This window comes from Sus scrofa, chromosome 6, assembly GCF_000003025.6.
Source record: "Sus scrofa isolate TJ Tabasco breed Duroc chromosome 6, Sscrofa11.1, whole genome shotgun sequence".
NCBI lineage: Eukaryota > Metazoa > Chordata > Mammalia > Artiodactyla > Suidae > Sus > Sus scrofa.
Window position 1 is genome coordinate 84,237,969 of NC_010448.4, and position 27,842 is coordinate 84,265,810.

The following is a 27,842-nucleotide window of genomic DNA, read 5'->3' on the forward strand; positions in this document are numbered from 1 at the left end:
ATAGTAAGAGTAGAATCCCTGAAAAGACTAAGATGATGAAATTCAATACAAAAGTAGAGGGTTTGGCCTTAGATGGCTGGGGTCTGTCCCGCACAAAAGTGAAGTTCGAATTTAGCACTCATTACATAATTTGCATGAAACTGCGCAAAATGACAATGCGGGGTTGGGGGTGGGGCTCTTGTTAAAAAATATTAAGAGTCTCAGGACTGCAGCAGAAGAGCATTAACCCCAGCACCAAGGGACTTTCTAAGTCCGGGTCCCCTGCGACTGCACAATTTGTATGGAGTATGTGATGACAACAGGGGTAGGCTGTCTTTTGGGGCAAGTTCCCTTCTCCTTTCTGGGCCTCAGTTGGCCGATGGAAAACTTGGAAGAGATGATTAAGAACGCTTTACCGTTCTACAAGCTCAGCGGTCACTCTCAAGGCGTAAATTCAAAGTTTGTGCTTTTTCAACTTTCAGGCCCGCGTGATTTGAGCCCAGGGTTTTCTGGAAGGCTCCAAAAGGTTCCTGGTGACCATAGCAACTCACACCAAACTCAGAGGCCTTCGACTCCGCCCACCGCTCACGGACGCGCTCTTTGATTGGCTCAGCAAGTCGACCAATGGTCAGTGAAGCGGGCTGCTTGCCGCACGGTCAATGGCCGCTGGCCACAAGGGAGGCGGGAGGAGAGAGCAGGCGGGCGGGCCAAGGCAGCGGGGCGCGTGCGTGTTTCCGTCTCCGCTGCGGAAGGCGGAGGACTGAAACCGTTGCACCGGACGCGACCCGAAGGCGCCGAGAGCGCGGGACGCGAGAGCAGAGCTCAGATTTCGGAGCGTGGCTAGCAGCTGGCAAGATGGGTGGAGACCAGGAGGAGGATCGTTTCGACGGCATGTTGTTGGCGATGGCGCAGCAGCACGAGGGAGGCGTGCAGGAGGTAACGACCCGCTCGGCATTGGCTTGGCCTGGCCCACCCAGGCGGCCCAGCCACTCTCTTTCCTCCCTTCGCTGCCTTCGAGAGACGAGATCCACCCCTGGGCCTTGCGGGCTTTAGGATCCCGCATTCTCATTGCACCCCAGCTTCTAGTCTGGCCTCCCCGCCGCAAGTCTTGCGCTCGGACCAGTTCTGGATCCCTGGGGCCCCTCAGTAGTTACCATCTTAACAGCTCTGGCATCCCTTTATCTGCCCCTGGGAAGGCCCGAGTCTTGGAATCCCTTCCCCCTCTTTAGTCTCCAACCTGCTTCCGGCCCTTTTCCCCTCTGGTGGCCGCCCCCAAAGAACATCCTTTAGGATGTTCTAGGCATTGAGATTTGCATGTACCAAGACTTGGGGCGAGCGGAAGAATGTATGCGATGTGTGGGGGTGGGGGGGGTGATATTAACACGTGGTCTTTCTAGATCTTGAATGAGAGAATAGGAGGCGTGTTTTGCATTTCCTAACAACTTGGACTGTTTCATGTCTCCAAGCTTCAGTTTCTTTCTTTGAGACAGAGCTACGAATCCTTACTTCCTGAATTTGTAGGAGAGTAGTGTCTTGAAGTGAAGGACAGTGAAGAATTCTCGGTAATCAGACTCGAACATTCAACAAGTGTTTGTTGAGTAATTGATGTGTGCAAGAACATAATTCATGCTTAGTGACCAAACCCAATAACATGTGTAGGAAAAGGATAAGGACCAACTAGTAAAGATTCTGGAGTTGGTTTTTTGGACGATGGAAAGTTAAACGTAGCAAAACCTATCAAGATTAGTCTTTCTTTAAAGAAACTGAAGGAGCTTGCCCAAGCTCATCCAACAGGCTCCTGGCTTAGAGGGGACCAGAATCCTTAGGCCAGTGTGTGCTTTCCACAGTCCATTGTTGATTCTGTGTCTCATTGGAGCCTTCCATTCCCATTCTCATTCAGGTCCCTGTGGGAAGAGTGCTACTAATTTGCAGATGTGAAAGTCTCCCTTCTCCTACCCCCCTAAATTGTTGTTGCACCTGGATTTGGAAGTGAGTTCATTTTTGAGTGAATTGAAAAAGTGTCCAGAAGCAGGAATTGAAACTGTTGAGATAAATTCTAGCGTCAGATTTAGAACCTCTCACTTGGGCAAATAAAAGGGCTTATTTATATGTGCCAACCCTCAGTCATCACTAGATCTTTTTGCTCAGCAAAAGTTTTCTGAGCATGCACTCTGAGCCAGGTCTGGTGCCAGGCCTTGGGGATGTACACAGAGTCATGGTTCATGGTGCCTACTTGTGAGGAGCTCTCTCTGTGGCCGAGGTTCTTTAGCCAGACGCTATTAAGGACCTCACCTGCATGTCTTCCTTTGGTCCTCTCAAGGATCCTCACGTGTATCCCTAGAAATTGGTCCTGCTGCTATTTCTGTTTCATAGAGTTAAGACACTGTCCCCAGGTCACAGAGCTAATGTATATCAATCTAATGGCCAAAACGATGCTCTTTTTTTTTTTCCTTTTTAGGGCCACACCCATGGCATATGGAAGTTCACAGGCTAGGGTTTGAATCAGAGCTGCAGCTGCCAGCCTATGCCACAGTCATAGCAACGCCAGATCCAAGCCATGTCTGTGACCTGCACCACAGCCCACTGCAACGCTCGATCTTTACCCCACTGAGCAAGGCCAGGGATCGAACCCATGTCCTCATGAATATTAGTTGCGTTCATAAGCACTGAGCCACAACGGGAACTCCCAAACCGACGCACTTAACAACTTGACTGCACTGATGCACCCAGCCAGAGTTAGCTGGTTTTGGAGTTCCCTGGTGGCCTGGTGGTTATGGATCCAGTGTTGTCCATGCTGTGGCTTGATTTTGATCCCTGGCCCCAGGAGCTTCTGTAGCTAACCTCCCTCCTCCCCTCAAAGAAAAAAACACCAGAGTTAGTGGGTCTTAACCTTCTTTGAAGTGGCCTTCTTTGTTCTCTCCTTCCAGCTCTGCCCTAGTAACTCAGCCAGCGCCACTCTGGATGGGCTTTTTGCTACATGGAGAGGAAAGCTAGGCCCCAGGCATTTCAAACCTGGATGCAGTGCCCCATATCCTCAGGCTGCTTCTAGCATCACAAAAAATGTGAAATACACATATGCATATACACAAGAAATGAGAATTCTCCCTTTCTGTTGCTCTAGATCAGGTTAGGTTAGGCTTCCTGGCAGAAGTAACTAAGGCAGGGCTGTTGGGGGGGATGTTTTCCCAGTTGGGAGGCTCAGGGTTGAAATGGTCCAGTCCCAAGTTCCTTCCTAGGTGAAGGAGGTTGCTTGTGTGTGGTTAAGGGGCTCCCTGTATGGCACCTCTACAGCTTCAGTCTTTTGCCTTCTGTCTTTCAGCTTGTGAACACTTTCTTCAGCTTCCTTCGTCGCAAAACAGACTTTTTTGTTGGAGGAGAAGAGGGGATGGCAGAGAAGGTGAGTGTTGGCGAGCTTACCTGGCCTTCCTTTGGCATAATAATAACCTTTCGCAGAAGTTAACACGCCAAGGGCAAGAGTTGGGGAAGGAAAGCATTTACTGTCATTTATTGAAGTCCCTTTCCTTGCCAAGTGCTTTATCTACCCTGCTTTCCATGGTCCTTTAGCAGTTTGAGAGGGGCAGCTGTTACTATCTCCGTTTACAAAGGAGAACGTTGCTCCGAGTTATGAGAGACAGGTTGGAACCAGAGTCTGTTGTAAAACTGCCTTCTGGCCCTGGCATCACGCTTCTTGGTTTCTTTTCTACTGTGGAGGTTTTATCTAATTACCTAGCTGGGAGATGAGAGCAGGCAAATGTAAAACACTGAGCTTAGAAAAACAGATGTCGGAAAAATCAAAACCTACCAATCCTAGTCTTGCCAGATGCTTGTGACCCAAAGTTCAAGGATTTGAGAATTGCAGGGGGTTTTTTTGTTTTTGTTTTTTTTAACCGAAGTCTAGTTGATTTATAATGTTGTGTTCGTTTCAGGTATACGGTAAAGTGATTTGGGTTTTGTGTGTGTGTGTGTGTGTGTGTGTGTGTGTGTGACAGTGAAGAAGTGATGGGTGTTAGGGCACAAGTTCTGGGAGCATAAAATGGGGGCTCCAGGAAAACTTCCTGAGGAAGAGGTGCCTGCGGTACGAAGGCTGAGTAAGACAGCAGGCAGAAGGGAGAGAGGTGAACAATATCCAGACGTTACATCTCAGAAGTATCCCAGGGATGACGGTAGCTGCCACGTATTGGATGTTTGCTGGTCCCTCTTAGACCCTCCCTGCTGTGCTCCTTAGAGTCACCTCTTCCCCAGGAGGTTGGTCAGACCCTCAGGCAGGCAGAATCCTGTCCACCCTTCTCACCTGGTCTCCAGTGGTAACACGCTAACACCTTTATGTTGAGCACCTACTGTGCGCAGGGCTGCCAGATAACATCACTTTCAAGTCCTTGGGTTAAGAGCTCGGCTCTGGAGCTAGGTGTCCCCTCTCCCTGCTTGGCAGCTGTGTAGCGTTGGGTGAATCACTTCCCGATTCACTTGGTTTTCTATAAGACAGGGATGCTCTTTCCCTCACGGAGCTGTTGTGAGGATATAAGGAGGTAATATAGTGTGGCTGGCATATGCGAATACAAGTTCACAGTCCCTTTTTCAGACCTCTTGGGGTCAGGAGCATTTTGAGACATAGAATTCTTTGGCTCTTTGGAGGCCATACGGAGTATATACTGTCCATCACATGCAGGACCCCAGTCTGGGGGTCAGGAGCGGCATCCTGGAATGAAACTTGAATATTTCCGCAGAGAAATATGTATCAATATTTATACCATGTGGGAGATAATGAAGACTGTAAATATCTTCACGCTACAAACTTAGAGAAATACAAACGCACATTTAGTTTTTATAGTCTGGGGCTAGGAATTATGGATTGGAATAAAGTCATAATGATCACATCAGTATGTTACTGACAGAGAAAAGACAAATGGACTAACGAAGCAGAATAGAGAACCCAAAAAGGTCTTGCACGTATGAGGATTTAAGATGGGTCCAGTAAGGTAATTCAGTTCAGTAGGCAAAGGATGATTTAATAAGTTGTGCTGCTACTACTGGCTATTTATCTATAAAAAATGTAGCATCTGTTTTACTCATATCTAAAAATATATTGCAGCTCAAAAGAACCTCTTGAGGAAAGCTAGGAAACTAAGTATAGTCTTCTGTGGAGGAGGCCTGGCAAGGATAGAAATCTGGAAGCTATATGGAGTTCCTGTCGTAGTGCAGTGGTTAATGAATCCGACTAGGAACCGTGAGGTTGTGGGTTCGATCCCTGACCTTGCTCAGTGGGTTAAGGATCTGGGATTGCTGTGGCTCTGGCGTAGGCCGGTGGCTACGGCTCCGATTTGACCCCTAGCCTGGGAATCTCCATATGCTGTGGGAGTGGCTCAAGAAAAGGCAAAAAGACCAAAAAAAAGAAAAAAAAAATCTGGAAGCTGAAGGAGAAAAGGTAGCTGTTGGCCTCTTCAAACACAGGAAATGTGTAGCCAAAGAGACTTAATGACATCTAAAGTCTATTGAAAAGAAGTAGATTTGGGAAAAAAAAGTGCAATGGAGAGGACAGATAAAATTTAATAGCCAATTCAATATGCAGGGACTCTTGTAAATTGACATGAAAAGGATAGACAGACAAATGGGCAGTTCCAAGAAAAGCATATGAAAAGATGCTTAAATTCACTAGTAATCAAGGATATGTAGGAGGGAGAAACAGTGAGATGCCCTTTTTTTCTTGTCAAATTCACAAAAATATATTTTTTTAAATTGCTTATAGAGTTGTGTAAAAAAGGGTACTCTTTAGACACGGCTGGTGAAAGTCATATCAGCTCTTTAAAAACTATTGGAGTTTACTGGTGGCCTAGTGGTTAAGGATCTGGTGTTGTCACTACTGAGGCTCAGATTCCATCCCTGGCCTGGGAACCTCCACATGCTGCAGGAGCAGCCAAAAAAAAACCCCTTTTGGAGTTCCCGTTGTGGCTCAGTGGTTAACGAATCTGGCTAGGAACCATGAGGTTGTGGGCTCGATCCCTGGCCTCGCTCAGTGGTTAAGGCTCCGGCGTTGCCTTGAGCTGTGGTGTAGGTTGTAGACGAGGCTCCGATTTGACCCCTAGCCTGGGAACCTCCATATGCCGCGGGAGTGGCCCTAGAAATGGCAAAAAGACAAAAAAAAAAACCCAACCAAAAAACCCTTTTTATTATAAAAGATGCTCAACAACACTAATCATTAGAGAAATGCAAATCAAAACCACAGTGAGATGTCATCACCTCACATCCATTAGGATGGCTTCTATGAAAGCCCCAGGAAAATACCAGGTGTTGGTGAGAATGTGGAGAAATTGGAACTCTTGTGCATTGTTGGTAGGAATGTAAAATGGTACAGCTGCTGTGGAAAATAGTATAATGGTTCCCCTGAAAATTAAAAAATAGAACTATCATATGATGCAGCAATCCCACTTCCAGGTGTATATCCCGGCAAATCGAAAGCAGGGTCTTGGAGTTCCTGTCATGGCTCAGCAGTAACGAACCCAACTAGTATCCATGAGGACCTGGGTTTGATCCCTGGCCTTGCTCAGTGGGTTGGGGATCCAGCGTTGCATGAGCTGTGCTGCAGGTCACGGATGTGGCTTGGATCCCATGTTACTGTGGCTGTGACGTAAGCTGGCAGCTGTAGCTCCAGTTTGACCCTTAGCCTGGAAACTTCCATATGCCTTGTGTGGCCCTAAAATGACCAAAAAAAAAAAAAAAAGGCAGGGTATCGAAGAGAGATTTATACTTACAGCAACACTGTTCATAACAGCCAGAAAGTGGAAGCAACCCAAGTGTTCATTGATGGATGAGCAAGATGTCGTATATACATATAATACGTTATTCAGCTTTTTAAGGGGAGACAGACAAGAGCACCTATTGAATGATTTCATTTATATGAAGTTCTAGAACGGGAGTATGTCTTCTTCCTCAGATGTGTTCCCCACCCCCATGGTCAGGTTCAGGACCTCATGCCTTTGGGTTTAGTTTATTTTTTATTTTTATTTTTGCCTTTTTACGGCCATACCCATGGCATATGGAGGTTCCCAGGCTAGGGGTCAAATCGGAGCTGCAGCTGCTGGCCTACACCACAGCCACAGCAACACCAGATCCAAGCCATGTCTGCGACCTACACCACAGCTCATGGCAACGCCAGATCCTTAACCCACTGAGTAAGGCCAGGGATTGAACCCACATCCTCATGGATACTGATCAGATTCATAACCCGCTGAGCCACAGTGGGAGCTCCCTGGGTTTAGTTTAAATCTCTCTCGGGCATCTTCCCTGACTAGGCAGGTGGGAACCACTCTTTATTCTCCTGTCACCCAGCTTCAGTCAGGGAAAGCTGCGTTCTGTTGTGCTCAGGTCTGCCCACTGTGCAGTCTGGGGCCTGTCTTCTTTTTTTTTTTTTTTTTTTTTGCTATTTCTTTGGGCCGCTCCTGCGGCATATGGAGGTTCCCAGGCTAGGGGTCAAATCGGAGCTGTAGCCACCAGCCTACGCCAGAGCCACAGCAACGCAGGATCCGAGCCGCGTCTGCAACCTACACCACAGCTCATGGCAACACCGGATCATTAACCCACTGAGCAAGGGCAGGGACCGAACCCACAACCTCATGGTTCCTAGTCGGATTTGTTAACCACTGCGCCACGACGGGAACTCCGGGGCCTGTCTTCTAGAACCGGCAGCCTTCCTTACCCCTCCCTTACTCTGCCGGCCGTGCTTCCCAAAGATGTGTCCGATGACAGAAGCTTGGCTCTCACAGCCTGCTGGGTCACTTCCGAGTAGACTGCGCACTCCCAGGTGTCTCTCTGGGGCTGGGCACAGACGCTGGTGGGAGGAGGGGTCAGAGGCTGCTGTGATTGGCCTCGACTCTGCCTGGTGCTTCAGCTCTGCCCTCACCTAACCGCCAGGAGCCAGGAAGGAACAGGACAAATGGGATGCAGCATGAGATGGCCCTGCTCCTACCTCCCCTTGGCCACTGGTTGGCAGATGGCTTGAGTTCAAGGTCTTCCTGATTAGGGACTTGGAACTAAGCCCTCTGGTGACCAAGGCCCTGTGATGGAACAGCCTCTGCTGGTATAACTGTCCCATGACCAATCCCTTCTTTCGACAGCAAAAAAGTGGTTCATTTTTTTTCTTACACACACCTCATTTTCTTAACCCATTTGGTTTGGGGGGTGCTTTTGGTGCCCTTTAGCCTTGAAGGGTGTGGAGCTACTGCATTGTGGCGTAAGGTTTGAGGATTGGGAGTAGCAGGAGGAACTGGCATCAAGTGATGAGAAGCCCCAGGGCATTTGGCAGAACCCTAGGTCTGAGAGCACATGGCCGACTGCAGTGACCCTGTCCGGTGGGCACTTCAGCTCTTGCAGATCCCTTCCTCCCTCCACCTCTGGCTCAGAGATTCTTGAAAGACAGTTTGTTGACCATTGGTCATGTGGCGTGTGCCCTGCAGAGCCTCCAAGTGTGTGGGGCAACACCGAGTCGGGTTTCCTACGTTGGATAAGGTCCTGGGCCTGCCAGAGGTGAAGGGGTGACATTTAAGAGACACTAGAGCTGGTCCTGGAGTGTGAGTAGGAGTTTGTCCCTGGGAGTAAGGCAGGGACATGCTAGGCAAAGAACAGCTGTGTAAGAGTGCTTTTAGCAATGATAAGATAGAAGCACAGAGATGACCTCGCGGTCACACAGGTAGAAGGAGTAGACCAGGCTCTCAAATGTAGGTATGACTCTCAAATATGCAAGGGAATTGGCAGGGGCCTTGTTAAGAATACAAATTGCTGGGCTGTACTCCCCCGAATTTCTGATTCTGTAGTTCTGGGGTGGGGCCTAAGATTTAGCATTTCTAATAAATTCTGGGTAATGCTACTGCTGTGGGTCAGGGGACCACACTTTGAGAGCTGCTGTTGTAAAATAGGAGGCAGAACAGTTTCTCCCACTGCATTTTTGTTTCGTTTTGTTTGTTTTGGCCACGCCCGTGGAAGTTCCTGAGTCAGGGTTGGAACCCCAGCCACAGGAGTGACAACTTAATCCTTAACTGCTAGGCCACTAGGGAACTCCACATATCTTTCTAGCAGAGAGGGTGCTTTTCCCCACCCTCCCCCAGCTGATACCGGTTTAGCCTCAGCCAGGCAGGGGGTGTTGGGAAGCTAACAGTTCATAGGCAGTTATGATGTGGCAGGGACTGTGCCAGGTTCTAGACAAGTGTCTGTCATATTCAGTCTTTGTGACAGCTGATGAAACTGGCGCTTAGAAGGTGTCGAAGTTGTTCACTTGTCCAGGGCCACACAGCCAGACAGGTGACAACAGTTTTGGGGTGGCTTTTGGGCAGCAGGAAGGCCAGCAAGCATCCTGGGAAGGCAGTGTGGGAGAGGAATCACTTGAAGTGGATAGCTTGCAGGCTGAGGAGAGGAAGAGACGAGGCCATTTCCCTCAAGAAAGCTCTTTCTGGCCACGAGAGCTCAGGAAAGACTTTTCAGAGGGATGGAGGCCAGAGTTCTGCTTCCAGCAGCTTTACTCTGAAATGAAGGACTTTGGGACACTGTGTTTGGGTTGCACAGCATCCCGGTGAGGCAGGGACTCATCCTCGCGGGTAAGGAATCCGAAGCTCTTACAGGTTAAGTAACTTGCCAAAAATGCAATGGCTAGTGTGTGATTAGAGCACTAAAGCCTGAATTAGAACTCGGATTGTCCAGCTTCAGTGTTGGGTCTTTAAGTAGTTGCTGTTTATTGAAGCAGATACTTTGTAGGTATTCTTATTATGACTCAATGAGAAGAGGTGTATATTAAATCTTGTTTTATAGAAGCTCCCACTGTGGTGCAACAGGATTGGCGGTGTCTTGGGAGCACTGGGACGCAGGTTCGATCCCTGGTCAGGCACAGTGGGTTAAGGATCCGCATTGCTGCAGCTGCAGCTTAGGTCGCAACTGCGGCTTGGATCTGATCCCTGACCCAGGAACTCCATGTGCTGTGAGGCAGCCAAAAATGAAAAACAAAAACAAAAAACTCCCTACTTTATGGACGTGGAAACTGAAGTTCTGAGTGCAGTGTCTTGCCCAGGCGCTCAGCAGACGAGGGGACTGGCTTCATGACTTGGGACATGTCCCTTCCCCTGATGCCTCTTCTTCTCTTCCTTCCCCAGCTTATCACACAGACCTTCAACCACCACAACCAGCTGGCACAGAAGGCCCGGCGAGAGAAGAGGGCTCGGCAGGAGACTGAACGGCGGGAGAAGGCAGAGCGGGCAGCCAGGCTGGCCAAGGAGGCCAAGTCCGAGACCTCTGGGCCCCAGATCAAGGAACTGACTGATGAGGAGGCAGAGAGGCTGCAGTTGGAAATTGACCAGGTAAGAGTGGGCTTCCTGCCCCCCGGCTCCCCAGTGGTACCGTAAGCAGAGACCCTCTTGCCAGCTGTTTTGCCCTTTGCCACAGAAAAAGGATGCAGAGAATCATGAGGCCCAGCTCAAGAATGGCAGTCTTGGCTCATCAGGGAAGCAGGTGAGGTGGCCTGGCGGTGCCCGGGACTAGCAAGGGGCTTGGGAACGTCCGGGGACTCCACCCTTTCTCTGGAAAGCCCTCTCTTCCCTCACTCCACCCCTCCCTTAGCTTTGGGGATCCTCCCCTACTTCAGGATCCCACATTGGACCAAAGTGGGTTAAAAAGCCCGAAACCCACTGGCTTAAGCCTTGGCAGGAATGCCCAAGAGCCAGAGAGGATGGTGCCTGTACAGGAGCCAGTCAGGAGGGCTGGGCTCTGTGGGCCCAGCCTGGCCCTTCGTGGTGGGTTCCTCTGACACAGCGGAGTATATGCCCCTTAGGGCTCCTCCCACTGGCTTGAGTTCGGCTTCCCACATAATCCTTGGGGCCGTTATTTGCTTTCTGGAGGTTCTAGACTGAGACTGGGGACACAGAAAAGGGGATCGTTTGGCAGCCTGATTTTATTTTAGAATATTCTTATTCACGGCCACCTCATGAACTTCTTTTCTGTGCTGGGCTTTCTTCCCCAGTACCTTGACTTGGACCCCCTGCTGGGTCCCCTGGGTCCATCTCTGACTGTCACTGTCCCCCAGCTGGGTCCTTTGTCACATGGTATAACAGTCTGAGCTCTTAGGCAGAGATCAGAACAGGTTTTACCTCCAGCTCCCTTGGGCCGGGCACTGGGCAGGGCTCGCAGGTCTGTTTTATCTTGTGTGAGCCCTGGGCCTGGCCCAGTGGGGTCTGGTCAGGTCTGTCAGGTAAGCAGCTGAGCACCCTGACTACGAGCAGGAGGCCGAGGAGGAAGAGGAAGAGGAGGACGAGAAGGACAAAGGGAAGCTGAAGCCCAACCTTGGCAATGGGGCGGACCTGCCCAATTACCGCTGGACCCAGACCCTGTCGGAGCTGGATGTGAGAGTAGGGGCTGGGGGGTGGTGGGGAGGATAGGGAGCCAGCCTGGGGCCCCTCCTGACTGCTCCTGCCCCGTGCAGCTGGCAGTGCCCTTCCGTGTGAACTTCCGGCTTAAGGGGAAGGACGTGGTGGTGGACATCCAGCGGAGGCACATCCGGGTGGGGCTCAAGGGCCAGCCGGCGGTCATCGAAGGCGAGCTCTACAACGAGGTGAAGGTGGAGGAGAGCTCGTGGCTCATTGAGGATGGCAAGGTGGTCACAGTGCACCTGGAGAAGGTATCAGAAGCCCGGCCTCCTGGCCTGTGTTGTGATGGGATGGGGATGGGAGGGAGGACCACTGTGCTGGGGGTCTGATGGACATACTGTATTTAATCCCCACAAGAAGACGTTTAAAGTCGGTCTGTGTCCTTTTAAGAGTCAGGAAAGGAGGGAGTTCCCATCGTGGCTCAGCAGTTAACAAACCTGACTAGTATCCATGAGGACTTGGGTTCAATCCCTGGCCTCGCTCATTGGGTCAAGGATCCGGCATTGCCGTGAGCTGTGGTGTAGGTCACAGATGTGCTTTGGATCCCGTGTAGCTGTCGCGTAGGCCGGCAGCTACAGCTCGGATTGGACCCCGAGCCTGGGAACCTCCATATGCCACGGGTGTGGCCTTAAAAAGACCCAAAAAAAAAAAAAGGTCAGGGGAGTTCCCGTCGTGGCGCAGTGGTTAACGAATCTGACTAGGAACCATGAGGTTGCGGGTTCGGTCCCTGCCCTTGCTCAGTGGGTTAACGATCCAGTGTTGCGGTGAGCTGTGGTGTAGGTTGCAGACGCGGCTCGGATCCCGCGTTGCTGTGGCTCTGGCGTAGGCCGGCGGCTACAGCTCCGATTCAACCCCTAGCCTGGGAACCTCCATATGCCGAGGGAGCGGCCCTAGAAATAGCAAAAAGACAAAAAAAAAAAAAAAAAAAAAAAAAGGTCAAGAAGGGGAGAGCTCAGGGATTTGCCCAGGTTTTACCTCTGGGAGGGAGTGGAGTCAGGATCAGAACAGTCTTTAGTACCAAAGCCTTTTCCTTTCCGTTAGGTTTGTGCATGTATTCAATTCAACAAATACCGGAATACCTACTAGACTATGTGCCAGAGACTGTTCTAAGTGCTGGAGAACAATGAACAAAACGTAGAAAACCATGCCTTCAGGGAGCCTTGTTCTCTCCCTCGTGCCCTCAGAGAGCTGGGGCACAGACACCAGTACATGGATGTGGTCTCTATAAGTTGCCAAGGGCCCAGCAAAAGCATCCCATGGCATGTCCGGCCAACCCAGCCTGCCTGATGGCCTTGGCCGCCTCTGCCTCACCCTCTGTGCCCTTGCGCTTACATGCTTTTCCTCCCACCTGCAGTGTCCTCCCCTGCTTTTTAATGTGGCTTACTGCATGTCCTTCAAGGCCAAGTCCACGTGTCCCTCTAACCTCTCTCCCTCCACCCTGGATGGAGACTCCCTCTGTACTTTATTCTTTCCCTTATCGTGCTGATTTGTGACCGTCTCCCCCAGCCACCGGGGAGGGCAGAGGTCTTGCCCATCTGCACCCTTGGTTCCAGCGCAGGCCTCTGTGGGCCCGGGGTGCAGGATGTGGAGGAGAGAGAGTTTGGTTCTGGAAGGCTTGGAGACTAGTTCCCAGGGCACCAAGCGAGCTCCCACCCATCCCCTGGTGGTCCTCTTCCTCCCAGATCAACAAGATGGAGTGGTGGAGCCGCTTGGTGTCCAGTGACCCTGAGATCAATACCAAGAAGATCAACCCTGAGAACTCCAAGGTGAGTCCTGGCTGGTGGGAGGAGCTTCAGGTGGGAGGTGAGGGGCCCAGGTGGCCCCAGAGCTTCACCCGTCCGTGTCACTGCCTGCCCCCAGCTGTCAGACCTGGACAGTGAGACCCGCAGCATGGTGGAGAAGATGATGTACGACCAGAGACAGAAGTCCATGGGGCTGCCCACTTCGGATGAGCAGAAGAAACAGGAGATTCTGAAGAAGTGAGCAATTCAGAGATGGGGGTCTGGGGGTGGGGTCTGGCGCTTGGACCTAGGTGACAACAGCGAGTATGTCACTGAGCAGAACACAGGAGCTGCCCTGCCCCTTCCAGGATGAGCCAACCAAGTTTATGGCTTAATAGCCTTGGCTTGCCTCCCCTAATCACTTGCTGAGATCATCTCGAGGGCAAGGCCACCTCAGGTAGGAAGGGGTAACGGGCGGTCATTGTCGCTGACAGAAAAACAGTGCCAGCTTGGCATCTCAGCTTCCAGCCTCAGGGGCCCAAATGGTCCTCAGAGAGAGCCCTGGGGCCCCGCTGCTCGGCCTGGTATCCAGCTGGCCGAGAGTTCTGAAGAGTCTAGTCCTCGCGTGGGGGCTGGGAGAAAGGGACCGACTTTCAGGAAGAGGGACGGCCGGATTCACCTTCTTCCTTCTTTCCCTCCACAGGTTCATGGATCAGCATCCAGAGATGGATTTTTCCAAGGCCAAATTCAACTAGCCCCTGCATTCGCCTCCCAGAACTCTTGGGTCTGAGTCCTCTCAGCTGCGCCCGTCTTCTTTTCTCACCCTTCCCTGGGGCTTGTGGGCCTTGGTGCTGGGCAGGCACAGGGCTGGCCCACACACAGGTCCCAGGGCGTCATGGGAAAAGGGCTGGGGCCTTGGGGGGCGAGGTCTTCCCCAGTTGGCCTGCTGTTACACATTAAAACTATTATTTACCCAATTCCACCTGTGTCCTCTTCCCTCTGGCCTTTCCCTGGGGGCAGGCTTCTTAGGGCTGCTGCTGGGACCTGGGGGCTTGGCTTCTAGCCCAGGTTCTGCCATGTGATCTAGAGCAAGTCCTTGCTCCTCTCTGGGGCTGTTTCTCATTACTTAAACAGAGGATTCAAACAAAGCTTTCAGTCTGTGTATCATCCTGAGCAAAAGTGAGTTTTTCTGGCTGTAGGGGCCAGAACATATGTCAGATTCTCAAAAGAGGCCCATGACTCAGCAAAGTTTAAAACCAGCGGGATTGGAGTTCCCGTTGTGGCGCAGTGGTTAACGAATCCGACTAGGAACCATGAGGTTGCGGGTTCGGTCCCTGCCCTTGCTCAGTGGGTTAACGATCCGGCGTTGCCGTGAGCTGTGGTGTAGGTTGCAGACGCGGCTCGGATCCAGCGTTGCTGTGGCTCTGGCGTAGGCCTGTGGCTACAGCTCCGATTGGACCCCTAGCCTGGGAACCTCCATATGCCGCGGGAGCGGCCCAAGAAATAGCAAAAAGACAAAAAAAAAAAAAAAGACAAAAAATAAAATAAAATAAAACCAGCGGGATTTGGTTGCATTTTCATCTCTAAGACCATTTCCCACTGCACTGGGTCTGTCCTCTAGCCCTGAATCAAATGTTTCTAAAACTACCCCCTTCTTTCCCCAGGGACAGAGAGCAGCAAAGGCTGGGGAACTGCCCAGACCTCAGATTGCCTTGGTGTGTGGTGGGGATCTGGCTGGGAAGGCAGAGGGTGAAGCCCGGTGGGGCCCTCCTATACGTCTCTGACCTGGACCTCTGCAGATTTTAGGGCTTCTCAGAGTCAGCCGCTGAGGGAGAGGTGCTCGATTCTGCCCCAGTCCAGCCGCTGTAGCTCATCTCTGTCCTACTTTTGTGAGAGAGTCCAGGTCACCGTGCAGGGTGCCGTGGAGGATATGGTTATAGCAAGAATGTCTAGGTTGGCTTGCCTGGTGTGCTCTGCTTTGTGGGCCATGGGTGACCTGTGAATTTCTGGAACACAGCATATCTGTTTTTGGCATTTCAGAATAGCTCATTAAAGGCTTAAAAGAAGCTATGCAGTGGGGGTTCCCTGGTCTAGTGGTTGGGACTGGAGTTCAATTCCTGATCTGGGAACTGAGATCGTACTTGAAGCCACTGCAACGCCAAAGCCAAAAAAAAAAAAAAAAAGCAGCTATGTAGTGTCTGGCTTTGCCTGTTTACCAGACATAAAGCCTTTTTTTTTTTCTGAGAATGCCAGAAATGGTGTCCAAAGCTGAGATAGTTGGAAAATAGTGCCCTAGGGCCCAGGCTAAAGTGCAAGGACCCTGTACCTACTCGCTCCGCTGGCTTGTCATTTTTTCCTTTCAGCCATGCCTGGGCTGGGGATCCAACCCACGCTGTAGCAGTGACAGCTGAGCCATTACAGTGACAACACCATCCGTCACCTACTGCCCCACAAGAGAACTCCCCATTGTGGAATTTTTAATCAGAGAGGCCTTAACCTGGCCCAGGAAAGGGGCAGGTTTTATCACTGATAGTGGGCCCTGTGGTCATGGCCACTAGGGGGGGCCATCCAGTGTGTCCAATAGGAAACTAGACAAAAACAGTTTGTCTAGTCACTCTCCACATTGTGCCTGTGGGGATGATAAAAAGGGCTGGGAACACTGCAGGTAAGGTGGGGGCAGAGGAGGGTCCTGGACACTTAGCTTATTCATCAGTTAAGGCCAGGCTGGTGGGTCTGCTGTGGCCTCACCAAGAGGATGAACACCCCTGTGTGTGAGGAGTAGCCAAGTAGGATCCTTCTGAACCCAGCTGGGCTCTGATGTTCAAACACGAAGACCCTGCCTCCACCCAGGGCAGGTCAGCTTGACAGCTTGGGGCAAGATGGCCATGAGACCAGTTTCGGGGTGCACAGCTACCATTCCTAGCTGTGTGATCCCCTAAGTTCCTTGACTTCTCTGAACCCCAGCCCCTGTGAAAGAAGAATGGCCCCGCTCCAGGGTGGTTGGGAGTGCCAAGAAGACACCTGTGGATCACAGTGCTGTCAGCACCCAGGAGAGGTGGAGGGAGCGTTTAGTCTGAGGCTGGGTGGGGGCTGCTCGGGGACTTGGGGAAACTGCAGGGATGGCCAACCTGCAGGCAGTGAACTGGGGCAGCAGAGTCCAGGCAGGTCTGCCTAGAAGGACCTCTCGACAATGACCGAAACCACTTGTTCAGCCCTTCTCGGGTGCAGACGCTGTACTTGGCACTATCTCCTGGAACTTACCAGGAGCCCGAGCAATGGTCATCACTGCTCTCAGGTTAGCCTTCTTGCCTCAACCCCACAGCAGTAAGCCGGGCTGGGCGGCCTATCCTGTCCTACTCTGGGCAGCAGTCAGGCAAATGGGGCAGAAAGGACAGTATTCACAGCCAAGATGAGCAAACGGACGTCTGTTAAGTTTGTGGTATGGTCATGTTAGCACGTAGGACATCACTTGAGAACCACTCAATAGAATACAGAGTGGGCACTGCCCACAGAATTCCAGAGGCCCTGCCTGCCTCCCAACCCAATCCATTTAAGACAAGCTTCTTTTAGCTACTACCCCGGCTCCCTTTGTCCCGGGGAGGGGGAGGTTTGCATGATTGGTTAGGGGGTGTATGTTACAGGGGGAGCATGTATTGGGGGAGAGTCGGGATTCAATCCCGGAAGTTAACTCCCCTCCTCAGTCTTTTTTTCCATGACCCAGGCTGGGTTCGGGCCAGCAGGGGACCCAGGGAGGTGGGCACCATGGCCCCGTGAAATGCATGTTGTCCAGGAACCCATCAGTCAAGGAGGGAGGAGCCAGGGTGGGCACTGCACCTTGGCTCGTGGCCTTGCCTTCCACAGAGGGGGGTTCTGGCCTCTCTCTTCATGCTGTAGTCTGTGCTTCTCTCAGAAGGGGTTGTGGCCACTGGGCCTGGCGAATGTTAGCAGTACACCTGGAGCAGGGGTGCCCCTGAAGAGTCTGTGTCAGTGCCCTGGAAGGACGAGTCGTGGCTGGTGGGGTATCCTGAGGGGGAAGGGAGGAGGAAACAGAGGTTCAGAGATGGGGAGGGGCTTGTCCAGGTCCCTTGGGCAGGGAAAAGCCTGCTGAGAAGGAGCAGAAGGGGACTTGAGCCTGGGTCAGCTGATCCTGGCTGGGTGATCTGCTCAGTTTCTTGACCTCTCCGAACCTCCAGTCTCGCTCTTTGCAAAGGGTAATGACCCTGCTCTCAAGGGGCTTATCATGAAGGCCAAGAAGACAGCAGTAGAAACCACACAGGGCACCTTACCAGCAACAATGGATGCCCCCCACCTCCCGCCCTGCCCTCCACTCTCCTCTCCAGTGACCTGGGGTTAGATGCAGGTTCTGGGCGCCTGCCCCCTGCTGCCTCAGGGGCATCCCCGGAAATCTCTCCCAGCTAAATCTTTAAGCCCTCTTGCAGGATTGGGATGGGGTATGAGGCTGCTCAGGCTTCTCATCCCTTTCTGATCCCATCATCACCCACCCCAGGAGGAAGCCAGGAGAGGGGAAGGTGGGGGGCCCCTAGGGCAGTCCCCTCTCCTCTCTGCATTCCTCATGTCAGGACCAAACCTGGGGCTCCATAAGGCCTCAGCTTCCTGGCGATGGCATCTGCGGTCGTCTCCTGGGAGATCTGCACCGTGAGTTCTAGGGAGGGAACAGGAAGGGGGCAGTGGTCATTATCACATCCTTTCAGCCCTACTCCCCACTTCTGCCCCCAGCCCAGTGAGGGAGGGGCCAGTCACTCCTGGGCTGGGCTAGAGAAAAGATATTTTATTGTTATTATTTTTTGTTTTTTAGGGCTACACCTGCAGCATATGGAAGTTCCCAGGCTAGGGGTTGAATCAGAGCTATAGCTGCTGGCCTACTCCGCATCCACAGCAACACAGGATCCGAGCTGCATCTGCAACCTATACCACAGCTCACGGCAGATCCTTAACCCACTGAGCTGGGCCAGGGGTTGAACATATGTCTTCATGGATGCTAGTCAGATTCGTTTTCACTGAGTCAAGACAGGAACTCTGGGAACTCCCTGTTTTTTGAATTTTTTTTTTTTTTCTTTTTAGGGCCATGCCTGTGGCATATGGAAATTCCCAGGCTAGGGGCTCAATAGGAGCTGTAGCAGTGGGCCTATGCCACAGCCACAGCAATGCCAAATCTGAGCTGCGACCTACACCGTAGCTTATGGCAACGCCAGATCCTTAACCCACTGAGCAAGGCCAGGGATCTAACCCACAACCTCATAGTCACTAGTCAGATTCTTTCCCAATGTGCCACAATGAGAACTCACCTTTTTTTTTTTTTTGGATCTTTTTAGGGCTGCACCTGTGGTATATGGAGGTTCCCAAGCTAGGAGTCCAATCAGAGCTCTAGCTGCTGGCCTACACTACAGCCACAGCAACGAAGAACCCAAGCTACGGCTGTGAACTACACCACAGCTCATGGCAATGCCGGATCCTTAACCCACTGAGCAAGGCCAGGGATTGAACCTGCATCCTCAGGGATGCTAGTCAGATTCACTTCCACTGAGCTATTATGGGAACTCCAGGAACTCTCTGTTTTTAAAAATTAATTTTTCTTTTTTTTTTTAGGGCCACACCTGTGGCATATAGAAATCCCCAGGCTAGGGACTGAATAGGAGCTATAGCAGCCGGCCTATACCACAGCCACAGCAATGCCAGATCCAAGCTATGGCTGCGACTTGCACCACCGCTTAGGGCAACACTGGATCCTTAACCCATGAGCAAGGCCAGGGATCAAACCTGCATCCTCACTGACACTATGTCAGGTTCTTAACCCTCTGAGCCACAATGGGAACTCCAAGAAGAGATGTTTTAAACAAAGATACAGACAACGTGTGACTGTGTGCATGTGTCTGTGCAGTGGTGGGTGAGGGTTTTGGCCAGGATACGCCAGAGGTCCGAATTCCTGTGGGTTCCTGGGTTAATCAGGCTAGGCCTGGAAGCTACTCTGGCAGGTGGTAGCAGGGAACAGAAAGAGCCTATTAGCAGATGTAGAGGGGTTGAGAAAAAGGGGAAGGAAGAGCTGGAACCAGCCAAGGGATAGACCCACAACAGCCAAAGACCCCAGTGCCACCCTCCCCGTCCAGAGCCTCCTTCACTCTGCCCCTCGGCCCTGTGGCACTCCACCTACCATCCTGGCTGAGCCCTGAGCCCACCATGGTCTCATGGCCACTGTCAGGGGCAGCGGCAGCAGGGGCAGCCGCCCGGGTTGAGCGCCCCTCTGTGGCCTGGGGGCGGGCACGGCTCTTTCGGGTACTGATGCGAATGATGCCGCGAACCAGGCGGCCCTCAGCATCCTGCTCATCCAGATGGTAGTCCTGGGTGATGCTGCTGATAAGGTCCGAGATCTTACTGGTCTTCTCCAGGAACACAGTGTCTGAGGTGCACTTGGCCAGCTCGTCGATCTGGTGTACACTGAACAGCTCCGTCAGCTTCTTGAAGATGAGCACATCGATCTCGCGGCTGGACATGGAGCCACTGCCTATCTCAGGTAGGTCCAGGTCCGACTCGTGGAAGGAGTAGTATTCCTCGGAGCCACGGGGGCTGCTGGCAAGGGTGCTGGGCAGGCTGTGCCGCATGGATGGGGGCTCGGCCAGTGGCTCCTTGCAGCAAGAGTCCGAATCCGGGACTGGGGAGGTGGCGCTGCGGTAGGGATACACAGGGATGCCTTTGAGCTTGACGTCAGGGTAGCTGAAGCTGCTGCCCATGGCCGACTTGAGCCGCTGGCCATCCCGCCGGCTAGGAGGGGCACGGTCAGGGCTGGGGGGCACTCCATTGTGCTCCTTGGCCCAGCTGGCTTCAGCAGTCCCTTCAGGGGAGTCCCCAGCTGACAAGCAGGGGCTGCAGCCCCGCGCACAAGCTCCACAGCGCTGGAGGCAATCCCGGCAGCGGCGGAAGCAAAAGGCAGCCCGGCACCAGTCCCACACCAAGGGCCGCCAGAGCAGGCAGCAGGCTGGGGGCTCAGCAGCCTGCTCAGCAGAGCCGGAGAGGAAGGTAAGGCTCTCCGGCCCATGGTGGCCAGGGTCCTTGGGGTCTGGCCTACGGGTGCGGCGGCTTGGTGGGGCCCGGGATGGCTCATCATACGTCTCCAGGCATAGCTCTGCTGGTCGCTCCCAGGGGCCCAGGCGTGGGGGCCCAGATGACGGGCGGGGGTGTCCAGGGCGGGGCATGGCTTATTGCATGGTTTGCTGTAGCCAGGGACCTGTGGGGGAGAGGCCAGGAAGGAGTCGGGATCAGAGGTCAAGGGCATACTCCTGCGCTATGTCCTGAGGAGCTTCAGACTTCTGCTTTCCAGGAGGTCTGTGAGGTATTTGGGCCCAAGCATGCCCATGAACCCTATCTAGTATACCCTTGCTCTCTTGCTTCCCAAAGAGGACGTTCTCTGTGATCTAATCTACAAATCAAAATCTCCTGGCACGTCACACCCATTGGGATGCTTACTATTTTTTTTTTTTCCTTTTTGTGCTGCACCTATGGCATGTGGAAGTTCCCAGGCTATGGGATGAATTGGAGCCATAGCTGCAAGCCTACCCCACAGCCATGGCAATGCAAAATCCAAGCTGCATCTGTGACCTACACCGAAGCTTGCAGCAATGAAGGATCCTTAACCCACTGAATGAGGCCAGGGATCGAAGCTGTATCCTTACAGATACTAGTTGGGTTCTTAACTGCTGAGCCACAACGGGACCTTTGGGACGGTTACTATTGAAAAAGCAGGAGTTCCCGTCGTGGCGCAGTGGTTAACGAATCCGACTAGGAACCATGAGGTTGCGAGTTCGGTCCCTGCCCTTGCTCAGTGGGTTGGGGATCCGGCGTTGCCGTGAGCTGTGGTGTAGGTTGCAGACGCGGCTCGGATCCCGTGTTGCTGTGGCTCTGGCGTAGGCCGGTGGCTACAGCTCCGATTCAATCCCTAGCCTGGGAACCTCCATATGCCGCGGGAGCGGCCCAAGAAATAGCAACAACAACAACAACAGCCAAAAGACAAAAAAAAAAAAAAAAAAAAAAAGAAAAGAAAAAGCAGAAAATGACAAGCATTGGAAAAGATATGGAGACACTGAAACACTTGTGCATTTCTGGTGGAATGTAGAATGGTTACACCTGCTGTGGAAAACAAGTACGGAGCTTCCTCAAAAAGCTAAAACAAAATTGCCATATGATCCAGCCATATTACTTCTGGGTATATCCCCAAAAGGATTGAAAACAGGCACTCAAACAGATATTTACACAGTAATATTCACAGCAGCATTATTCGCAATAGGCAGAGATGGAAACAACCCAAATGTCAGTGGGTGGCTGGCTGAATAAGCAAAATGTGGGAGTTCCCCTCGTGACTCAGTGGTTAATGAACAGGACTAGTATCCATGAAGACGTGTGTTCAATCCCTGACCTTGCTCAGTGGGTTAAGGAGCTTGTGTTGCCATGATCTATGGTGTAGGTCACAGATGCAGCGCAGATCCCACATTTCAGTGGCTGTGGTGTAGGCCCGCAGTTGTAGCTCTGATTCAACCCCTAGCCTCGGAACCTTTGTATACCACAGGTGTGGCCTTAAAAAGACCAAAAAACAAAACCAAAACCAAAACCAAAACCATACACTGGAATATTACTCTACCCTAAAAAACGAATGCAATTCTGATATATTATATAACATAGATGAGCCCAGAGACTTTATGCTAAGTGAAGTAAGCCTGACAAAAAAAGGCAAATATTGTATGGTCCCACTTATATGAAATATCTAGAACAGTCAAATTCATAGAGGCAGAAAACAAAATGGTAGTTGCTGGGGGGATGGGAAGTTAGTATTTAATGAGTAGAGTTCCAGTTTGGGAAGATGAAAAAGTTCTGGCGATGGGTGGTGGTGATGGTTATACAATAATGTGAAAGCATTTAATGCCACAAGACTATAAGGTTAAAGTTACTTTTTAAAATTAAAATGGTAAATTTCATGTAACGCATATTTTACAGTATAAAAAGAAAAATCTCCTCGGATCTCGTTCCTGGGCAATGGTCTCCCCACTTCTTCGCACTGTTGGTAAGCGCCCCCAGCACAGAGCCTCTGAGGCTGCTAACAATGCCCTTCCACGAGACTTGCCACAGAACTGATCATTACCGCCTTCCCTGTCTGCCCTCTTCCTTCAGATCAGACCCTGGAATCGACAGGTCCCCAGTCAATGTTGCAGCCTGGCTCAGATTTGCTTTCCTATCAACATTTAACACCAACCACTGTTTTACTTCCTTTGATTAGACATGAAAGTCAAGCCTTGGAGTTCCCACTGTGGCACAGTGGGTTAAGGATCTGGCATTGTCTCTGGGGTAGCACAGGTTTGATCCCTGGCCTGGCACAGTGGGTTAAGGATCCAGCATTGCTGCAGTGCAATGTAGGTGGCATCTGTGGCTCGGATTTGATCTCTGGCCCAGGGACTTCATATGCTGCAGGTGTGGCTGAGAAAGCAAGCAAGCAAGCAAGCAGGCCAAGCCTCAAAATAAATACATCTTCTTTCTGTTTTTGACTTGGTTGCTGGTTCAGAGCTAAGATTAAACTGAACCTGGTCCTGTGTTAGGGCACAGTAGAACCCAAAATGAATGAACCCTGTTCCTATAATTCACATATGGTTTTATCGGGAAAACAGATGCTTAAAAGCTAATAAGTTGGAACAAATAGGATATATGCAGCTTCATGGGAGTAAATAACCCTGCCTGTGGGAACATTTCACAGTATTGTATTTGGGAGGGCCCCTGATTACATGGAGGGGTTTGCTGGGCAGTAACTATCCTTAGCCTGGATCTTCTGAGACATTAATCCCTTAACTTTTTATTTATCCCTGATTTAATGGCACTAGTGTCCTAGAACTGGTGATGGGAAAGGAATTTTGGGACTAGACCTCAGGATATCTGTATTCTAGCCCCAGTTCTGGCTCTAATAGGCAACGTGCCTTGGGCAAATCAGTGCCATCTCCCTAAAGAGTGCCACTAACATCTTTCACCCAGACACTGTACTGTCAAGGCCCCCATTCTGGCCACCTCGATTCCCTTCTACTTACTGCAGCCGTTGAGAATTTAAAAAACAACAGCAAATAACACAAATCTGGAGAAACTTGTCAGACACTACTTAAATCAAAAGATCAAAGATAATGTGGGTTTTTTTTTTTTTTTTTTTTTTTTTTTGGTCACACCTGTGGCATATGGAGGTTCCCAGGCTAGGGATCCAAACAGAGCTGTAGCCGCCAGCCTATGTCACAGCCACAGCAATGCAGGATCCAAGCTGAGTCCGTGACTTACACCACAGCTCATGGCAATGCCGGATCCTTAACCCACTGAGCAAGCCGGGGATCAAACCCGCATCCTCATGGATACTAATCAGATTCGATTCCACTGAGCCATAATGGGAGCTCCAACGTTAACATTATTAATAATGGAACAAACTGCCATGATATGTCTCCTGATACTATGCACTAAAGAGGATACAGCATCTCTTATGGGATATTCCTGCCAAAAATGTATAACCTGAATGTAACCATGAAGAAACATCAGACAAGCCCAAGTTAAGGCGCATGACAACTAAATGCAATGTGTGATCCTGGATTGGACCCTGGATCAAGAAGAAAAACTGGTGGAGTTCCTATTGTGGCTCAGAATGTGACTAGCATCCGTGAGGATGTGGGTTTGATCCCTGGCCTCGCTCACTGAGTTAAGGATCCGGAGTTGCCGTGAGCTGTGGTGTAGGTTGCAGACATGGCTCAAATCCAGAGTTGCTGTGGCTCTGGCGTAGGCCAGTGGCTATAGATCCAATTAGACCCCTAGCCTGGGAACCTCCATATGCCGTGGGTGCGGCCCTAAAAGGACAAAAGACAAAAAGACCGAAAAAAACAAACAAACAAAAAAAAAACAAAAAAAAAACAAAGGAAACTAGGTAATTGGTAAAATTTAAAAATAGACTTTATATTATTTAATAGTATTATGTCAATGTTAAATTTCCAATGTTAAATGTCTGCAACTTAATCTCAAAGGTTGCCCCCAAACAGAAGGTTTCTGTGTGTAGACAGAGAAAAGGCGGGGATGTTAGCCATAGTGAATGCGAATGAGGAGGATACAGGAATTCCTCATTTCTGCCACTCTTCAACCTCTCCCCCAGCCCCACTCAGCCCTCCCCCCCAGGACCCGCCAGAACCTCAAGCAGATGGGAAGCCCTCTCCTAACCGCCTTCTTTCTGCTGGGCTCTTGGTCAGCTAAGTTGGCCTTGAACTCGGTGTTCAAGCCTATATGACCCTGAGGGGCAGGGACTGTAATTCCTTTCTGCCTCAGTGCCTGGAACAGAGTTGGTATATTAAATACTTCAGGGGATGGAGACATTCTGTCTGACCTCTGGGTAGAACGAAAAAAGATTTAGGCTCTAGGCTGACCAGAGTGGGGGGAGTAGAGTCTGGCAAGAGTAGGGGTGAGGTTCCCCTTCCAAAGGTGTGCAAATGGAAATTTTAACAGGTGACTCCAAAGTCCCACAACCCAGAGAGGCAAGTGGTTTAAACCCTTTGCCTTGGTTTGAGCAATGCTGGGGTGGGTATGGATTCATTCGTTCACTCATTTGACAAATATTTTACTGACAGCCTACTATATGCCAGACACTTCTAAATTCCGTGGATACAGTGGTAGAACAGACCAAATTTCCTAACCTTAGGAGTGCGTATTCTGGCGAAAGAGTTAATTATTGATAGCTTACATTGTTCTCAGTAAATGTATTGAACAATTAATTCTCATATCCTTATTTGTGGGTAATTATTGTTGTTATTATTATTATACTGAGACACAGAGAGGTTAAAGAAGTTGTCCAGAGCCACACATCTATTTGAATGCAAGTGGCCTTGCCCAGACACTTATCCACTACCCCTTCCCATCTGCTACTTGGAAGAAGGGGACAGTCAAAGTGGTCAGCTGCCAGCTCCATGGATGAGCCTGTGCCCAAGGAGGGCTCAACCTTTAGATCAGAAGTGTGGGTGCATCTACACTGTTTCCACCCCACTGAGCTCTGGGGGACGTGAGGTTTGTCAGAACATCAAGAGGTTACTGATCAAGGTCTGGGTTATTGTCTCCTCCACCTCCAAGGTTTTAGGAGTTGCTCCTATTCATTAAATTCATCCAACATTTTTTTTTCTTTTTATCCACACCTGTGGCATATGGAAGCTCACAGGCCAGCCATCGAATCAGAACTGTAGCAGCTGACCTATGCCACAGCCACACTGGATCCGAGTGGCATCTGTGACCTATGCCACAGCTTGCAGCAACGCCGGATCCTTAACCCACTGAACAAGGCAAGGAATCGAACCTGAATCCTCATGGGTACTAGCTGGGTTCTCAACTAGCTGAACCACAACAGGAACTCATACCCAGTAAATACTTACCGAGCTCCTACCATGTGCCCACCACTGCGCGAAATGCTGAGGAAATAGTTGCAAATGGGCCAGAAACAGGCTCCAGCTCAAAAGGACTTTTCCTTTATTTAACACTCACGATTGCCCTGTAAGTATCATATCTCTACAGGTCAGGAATCTGAAGCTCAGAGAGGTGAAGTGATTGGCCCAGAAAACACCTAGCTGCAAAGGAGTGGAGCTGGATTTATACTGTGGTCTGCCAGACTCGGCCCCCCCATACTTTGCTCTGTGCCATACCCCCTGAAATGCAGGTGGGATGGAGGAAAGGGGTCGGGGGCAAGACCTGGGGTAAGGACAGTGCCTAGCCTCAGTTTCCCCCTTCTCTCTAGGCCCAGAACCCTCCTAAAGTCAATCTCAGCCCATTCTGTCCCAGCTGTATCTCCCCCTTGGCTGCTGCTGCCCCACCTCCCAAATCCTAGAACACGAATCACGAGGTGTAGTGAGGGGAGGGGCCCTGCCCCTGTTGTGGCCTGGGGCAAGACTCCTGGCTTCCTTTTCTCACCTTTAACAAGGCTTGTGAGCAATATCTTCATGGGCTACCTTGAAGTTTAAATGAGATATTGCTACAGGGGCCTTAAAGCTGAGCCTGGCACCTGGGAGGGGCTGGGTCACTGGACACCCCAAGGCAGGTATCCTCTTCAGGGTCAGAAGCTCCCAGGCCCCAGGCAAGCCCTCCCCAAACTTTAACTGATGCTCTCCCCTACCCCCCAGTCCTCCGAGGACACACACTTTTCGAGGTCTGTTGCGGTACCATCCCCTTCCTCCGAAGGTGCCTTAGACAGGCCTGACCTCGCCAGCCTCTGTCCTACAACCCCACCCCCAGTGCCCAGCCGGATCCTGCACACCTGGCAGAGAGGGGCACCCCAGCCCTGCTCACGAAACAGCCGTCGGCTCTCGCGCCTGGCATCCGTGCACCCTCGTTCTCCTGCCCCAAAGGCTCAGCCTGCGACTCCCACAGCCGCGGGCACCTAGTCCCTGAGGCAGGAAAGAACCAGACCCCGGCACTGCCCCTCGGACTAGCACAGCCTCGCCACCAGTAATGCCCTCGGGCCAAGCACCACCCTCTCTCCAGCCGCAGGGGCCCTCCGCCGGCGGACGGACCCAGCCTTTCCGACACTGTTCCTAGGAGTATGCACCGCTCACTATCTCCTGCCGCCCCCGACCCCCGGGGCGAGCAAGGCTCCTACGCCAAGCAGCGCAGCCCTAAGGGCGAACAAGGCGCCCCCTTACCCCAATCTGCCCGCCCAGCCCAGGCGCCCGTTCAGGCCGCTCCCCGGCCCGGCCCGGCCGGCCCGCGCACCCCGGAAGTGGGAGGGTGGCCCCAGAGGAACCGACCCCGGGCCCCTTGCCCGCCCGGGCGTAGCATCGGGGGTCTCTCCACCCTGGTGTCTCCTTGCTTCGCGCCCCCTCGGGTCCGCGCGGGGCTTACCTGTCCCGCCAGGTGAGCGGCCTCCGGCTGGGCCCCTCCCCCCGCCCCCGCGCCGCTCACCTGGTGCGCAGGTGAGCGTCTCGCGGGAGCGCTGCACGGGCCGCCGCTGGGGACACACTTCCTGCCTCCGCGAAGCGCCGCCTTCGCCGTTTACCTGGGCGGAGGCTCCGCCCCGGGAGCTGGGCGGGCGCGGCGGCCGTGCTCTGGCGCTACCCCTGCAGCCGCCCTTGGCTAACCCGGGTGAGCGGGGCCTGGCGGGCACAGTGGTCAGACGCTGAGGCTCAGTATTCTCTCCAATTAAATGGGCAGACGGTGCCAGCACTCTCTGAGCGCCCGCGGAGCGCTTGCCAGGCCTTAAAGGCTCAGCTCTAAGAGCTTGTATCCTGGGTTGCCTTCCCTGACCCTTGTGCCTGTCCAGTTTTCTGTTATATAGAGCAGTTCTTTGTTTTTTGTAAAGTTTTTTGCTTTTTTTGGGTTTTTTTTTTTTTTTTGGTCTTTTTGCCTTTTTTTAGGGCCGCTCCCGCGGCATATGGAGGTTCCCGGGCTAGGGGTCTAATCGGAGCTGTAGCCATTGGCCTACACCACAACCACAGCAACACCATATCCGAGCCGAGTCTGCGACCTACACCACAGCTCACAGCAATGCCGGATCCTTAACCCACTGAGCAAGGCCGGGGATCGAACCCGAAACCTCATGGTTCCTAGTCGAATTCCTTAACCACTGCACCACTATGGGAACTCCCTAGAGCAGTTCTTTGTAGTCATTATCGTAGTACTCAGCACAGTATTTTCTTGTTTTCTGTCTTCTCCTTTAGCCTCTGACTAGGGTATGGTCTTGTTCCCAAATACTCCAGGTGCC

General features: G+C 51.8%; 2 protein-coding genes across 4 annotated transcripts; one reads left to right on the forward strand and one right to left on the reverse strand.

The window, feature by feature from the left end:
- Positions 727-14,078, forward strand: NUDC (nuclear distribution C, dynein complex regulator). Its single transcript, NM_001243803.1, has 9 exons — positions 727-915; positions 3,299-3,376; positions 10,110-10,313; positions 10,399-10,464; positions 11,232-11,351; positions 11,432-11,626; positions 13,058-13,141; positions 13,236-13,354; positions 13,800-14,078. The coding sequence occupies exons 1-9, from the start codon at positions 835-837 to the stop codon at positions 13,849-13,851; spliced, it is 999 nt and encodes a 332-aa protein (NP_001230732.1). The 5' UTR covers positions 727-834; the 3' UTR covers positions 13,852-14,078.
- Positions 16,525-27,144, reverse strand: KDF1 (keratinocyte differentiation factor 1). Of its 3 annotated transcripts, none has more exons than XM_003127722.4 (4): positions 26,984-27,144; positions 19,266-20,336; positions 17,685-17,759; positions 16,525-17,120 (listed from the first exon to the last, which is right to left on the reverse strand). In XM_003127722.4, exons 2-4 carry the CDS (start codon positions 20,302-20,304, stop codon positions 17,038-17,040), a joined length of 1,197 nt encoding a protein of 398 aa, XP_003127770.1. In that variant the 5' UTR covers positions 20,305-20,336; positions 26,984-27,144; the 3' UTR covers positions 16,525-17,037. The 3 variants fall into 3 exon arrangements, with proteins under 3 accessions (XP_003127770.1, XP_013844248.1, XP_013844247.1); XM_013988794.2 differs by having other exon boundaries at positions 27,044-27,142; XM_013988793.2 differs by lacking the exon at positions 26,984-27,144 and adding an exon at positions 25,525-26,968.

Bases quoted from the DNA above. Each gene is read 5' to 3' on its own strand.
- NUDC (NM_001243803.1), top strand. From the start codon at position 835: ATGGGTGGAGACCAGGAGGAGGATCGTTTCGACGGCATGTTGTTGGCG. The intron at 10,314-10,398 runs GTAAGAGTGGGC...CCTTTGCCACAG, and splicing joins TGCAGTTGGAAATTGACCAG to AAAAAGGATGCAGAGAATCA. The intron at 13,142-13,235 runs GTGAGTCCTGGC...GCCTGCCCCCAG, and splicing joins TCAACCCTGAGAACTCCAAG to CTGTCAGACCTGGACAGTGA.
- KDF1 (XM_003127722.4), bottom strand. From the start codon at position 20,304: ATGCCCCGCCCTGGACACCCCCGCCCGTCATCTGGGCCCCCACGCCTG. The intron at 17,760-19,265 runs GTAGGTGGAGTG...TTCCCTCCCTAG, and splicing joins CTCAGGGCTCAGCCAGGATG to AACTCACGGTGCAGATCTCC. The intron at 17,121-17,684 runs GTTTGGTCCTGA...CTTCCCCCTCAG, and splicing joins GAGGCCTTATGGAGCCCCAG to GATACCCCACCAGCCACGAC.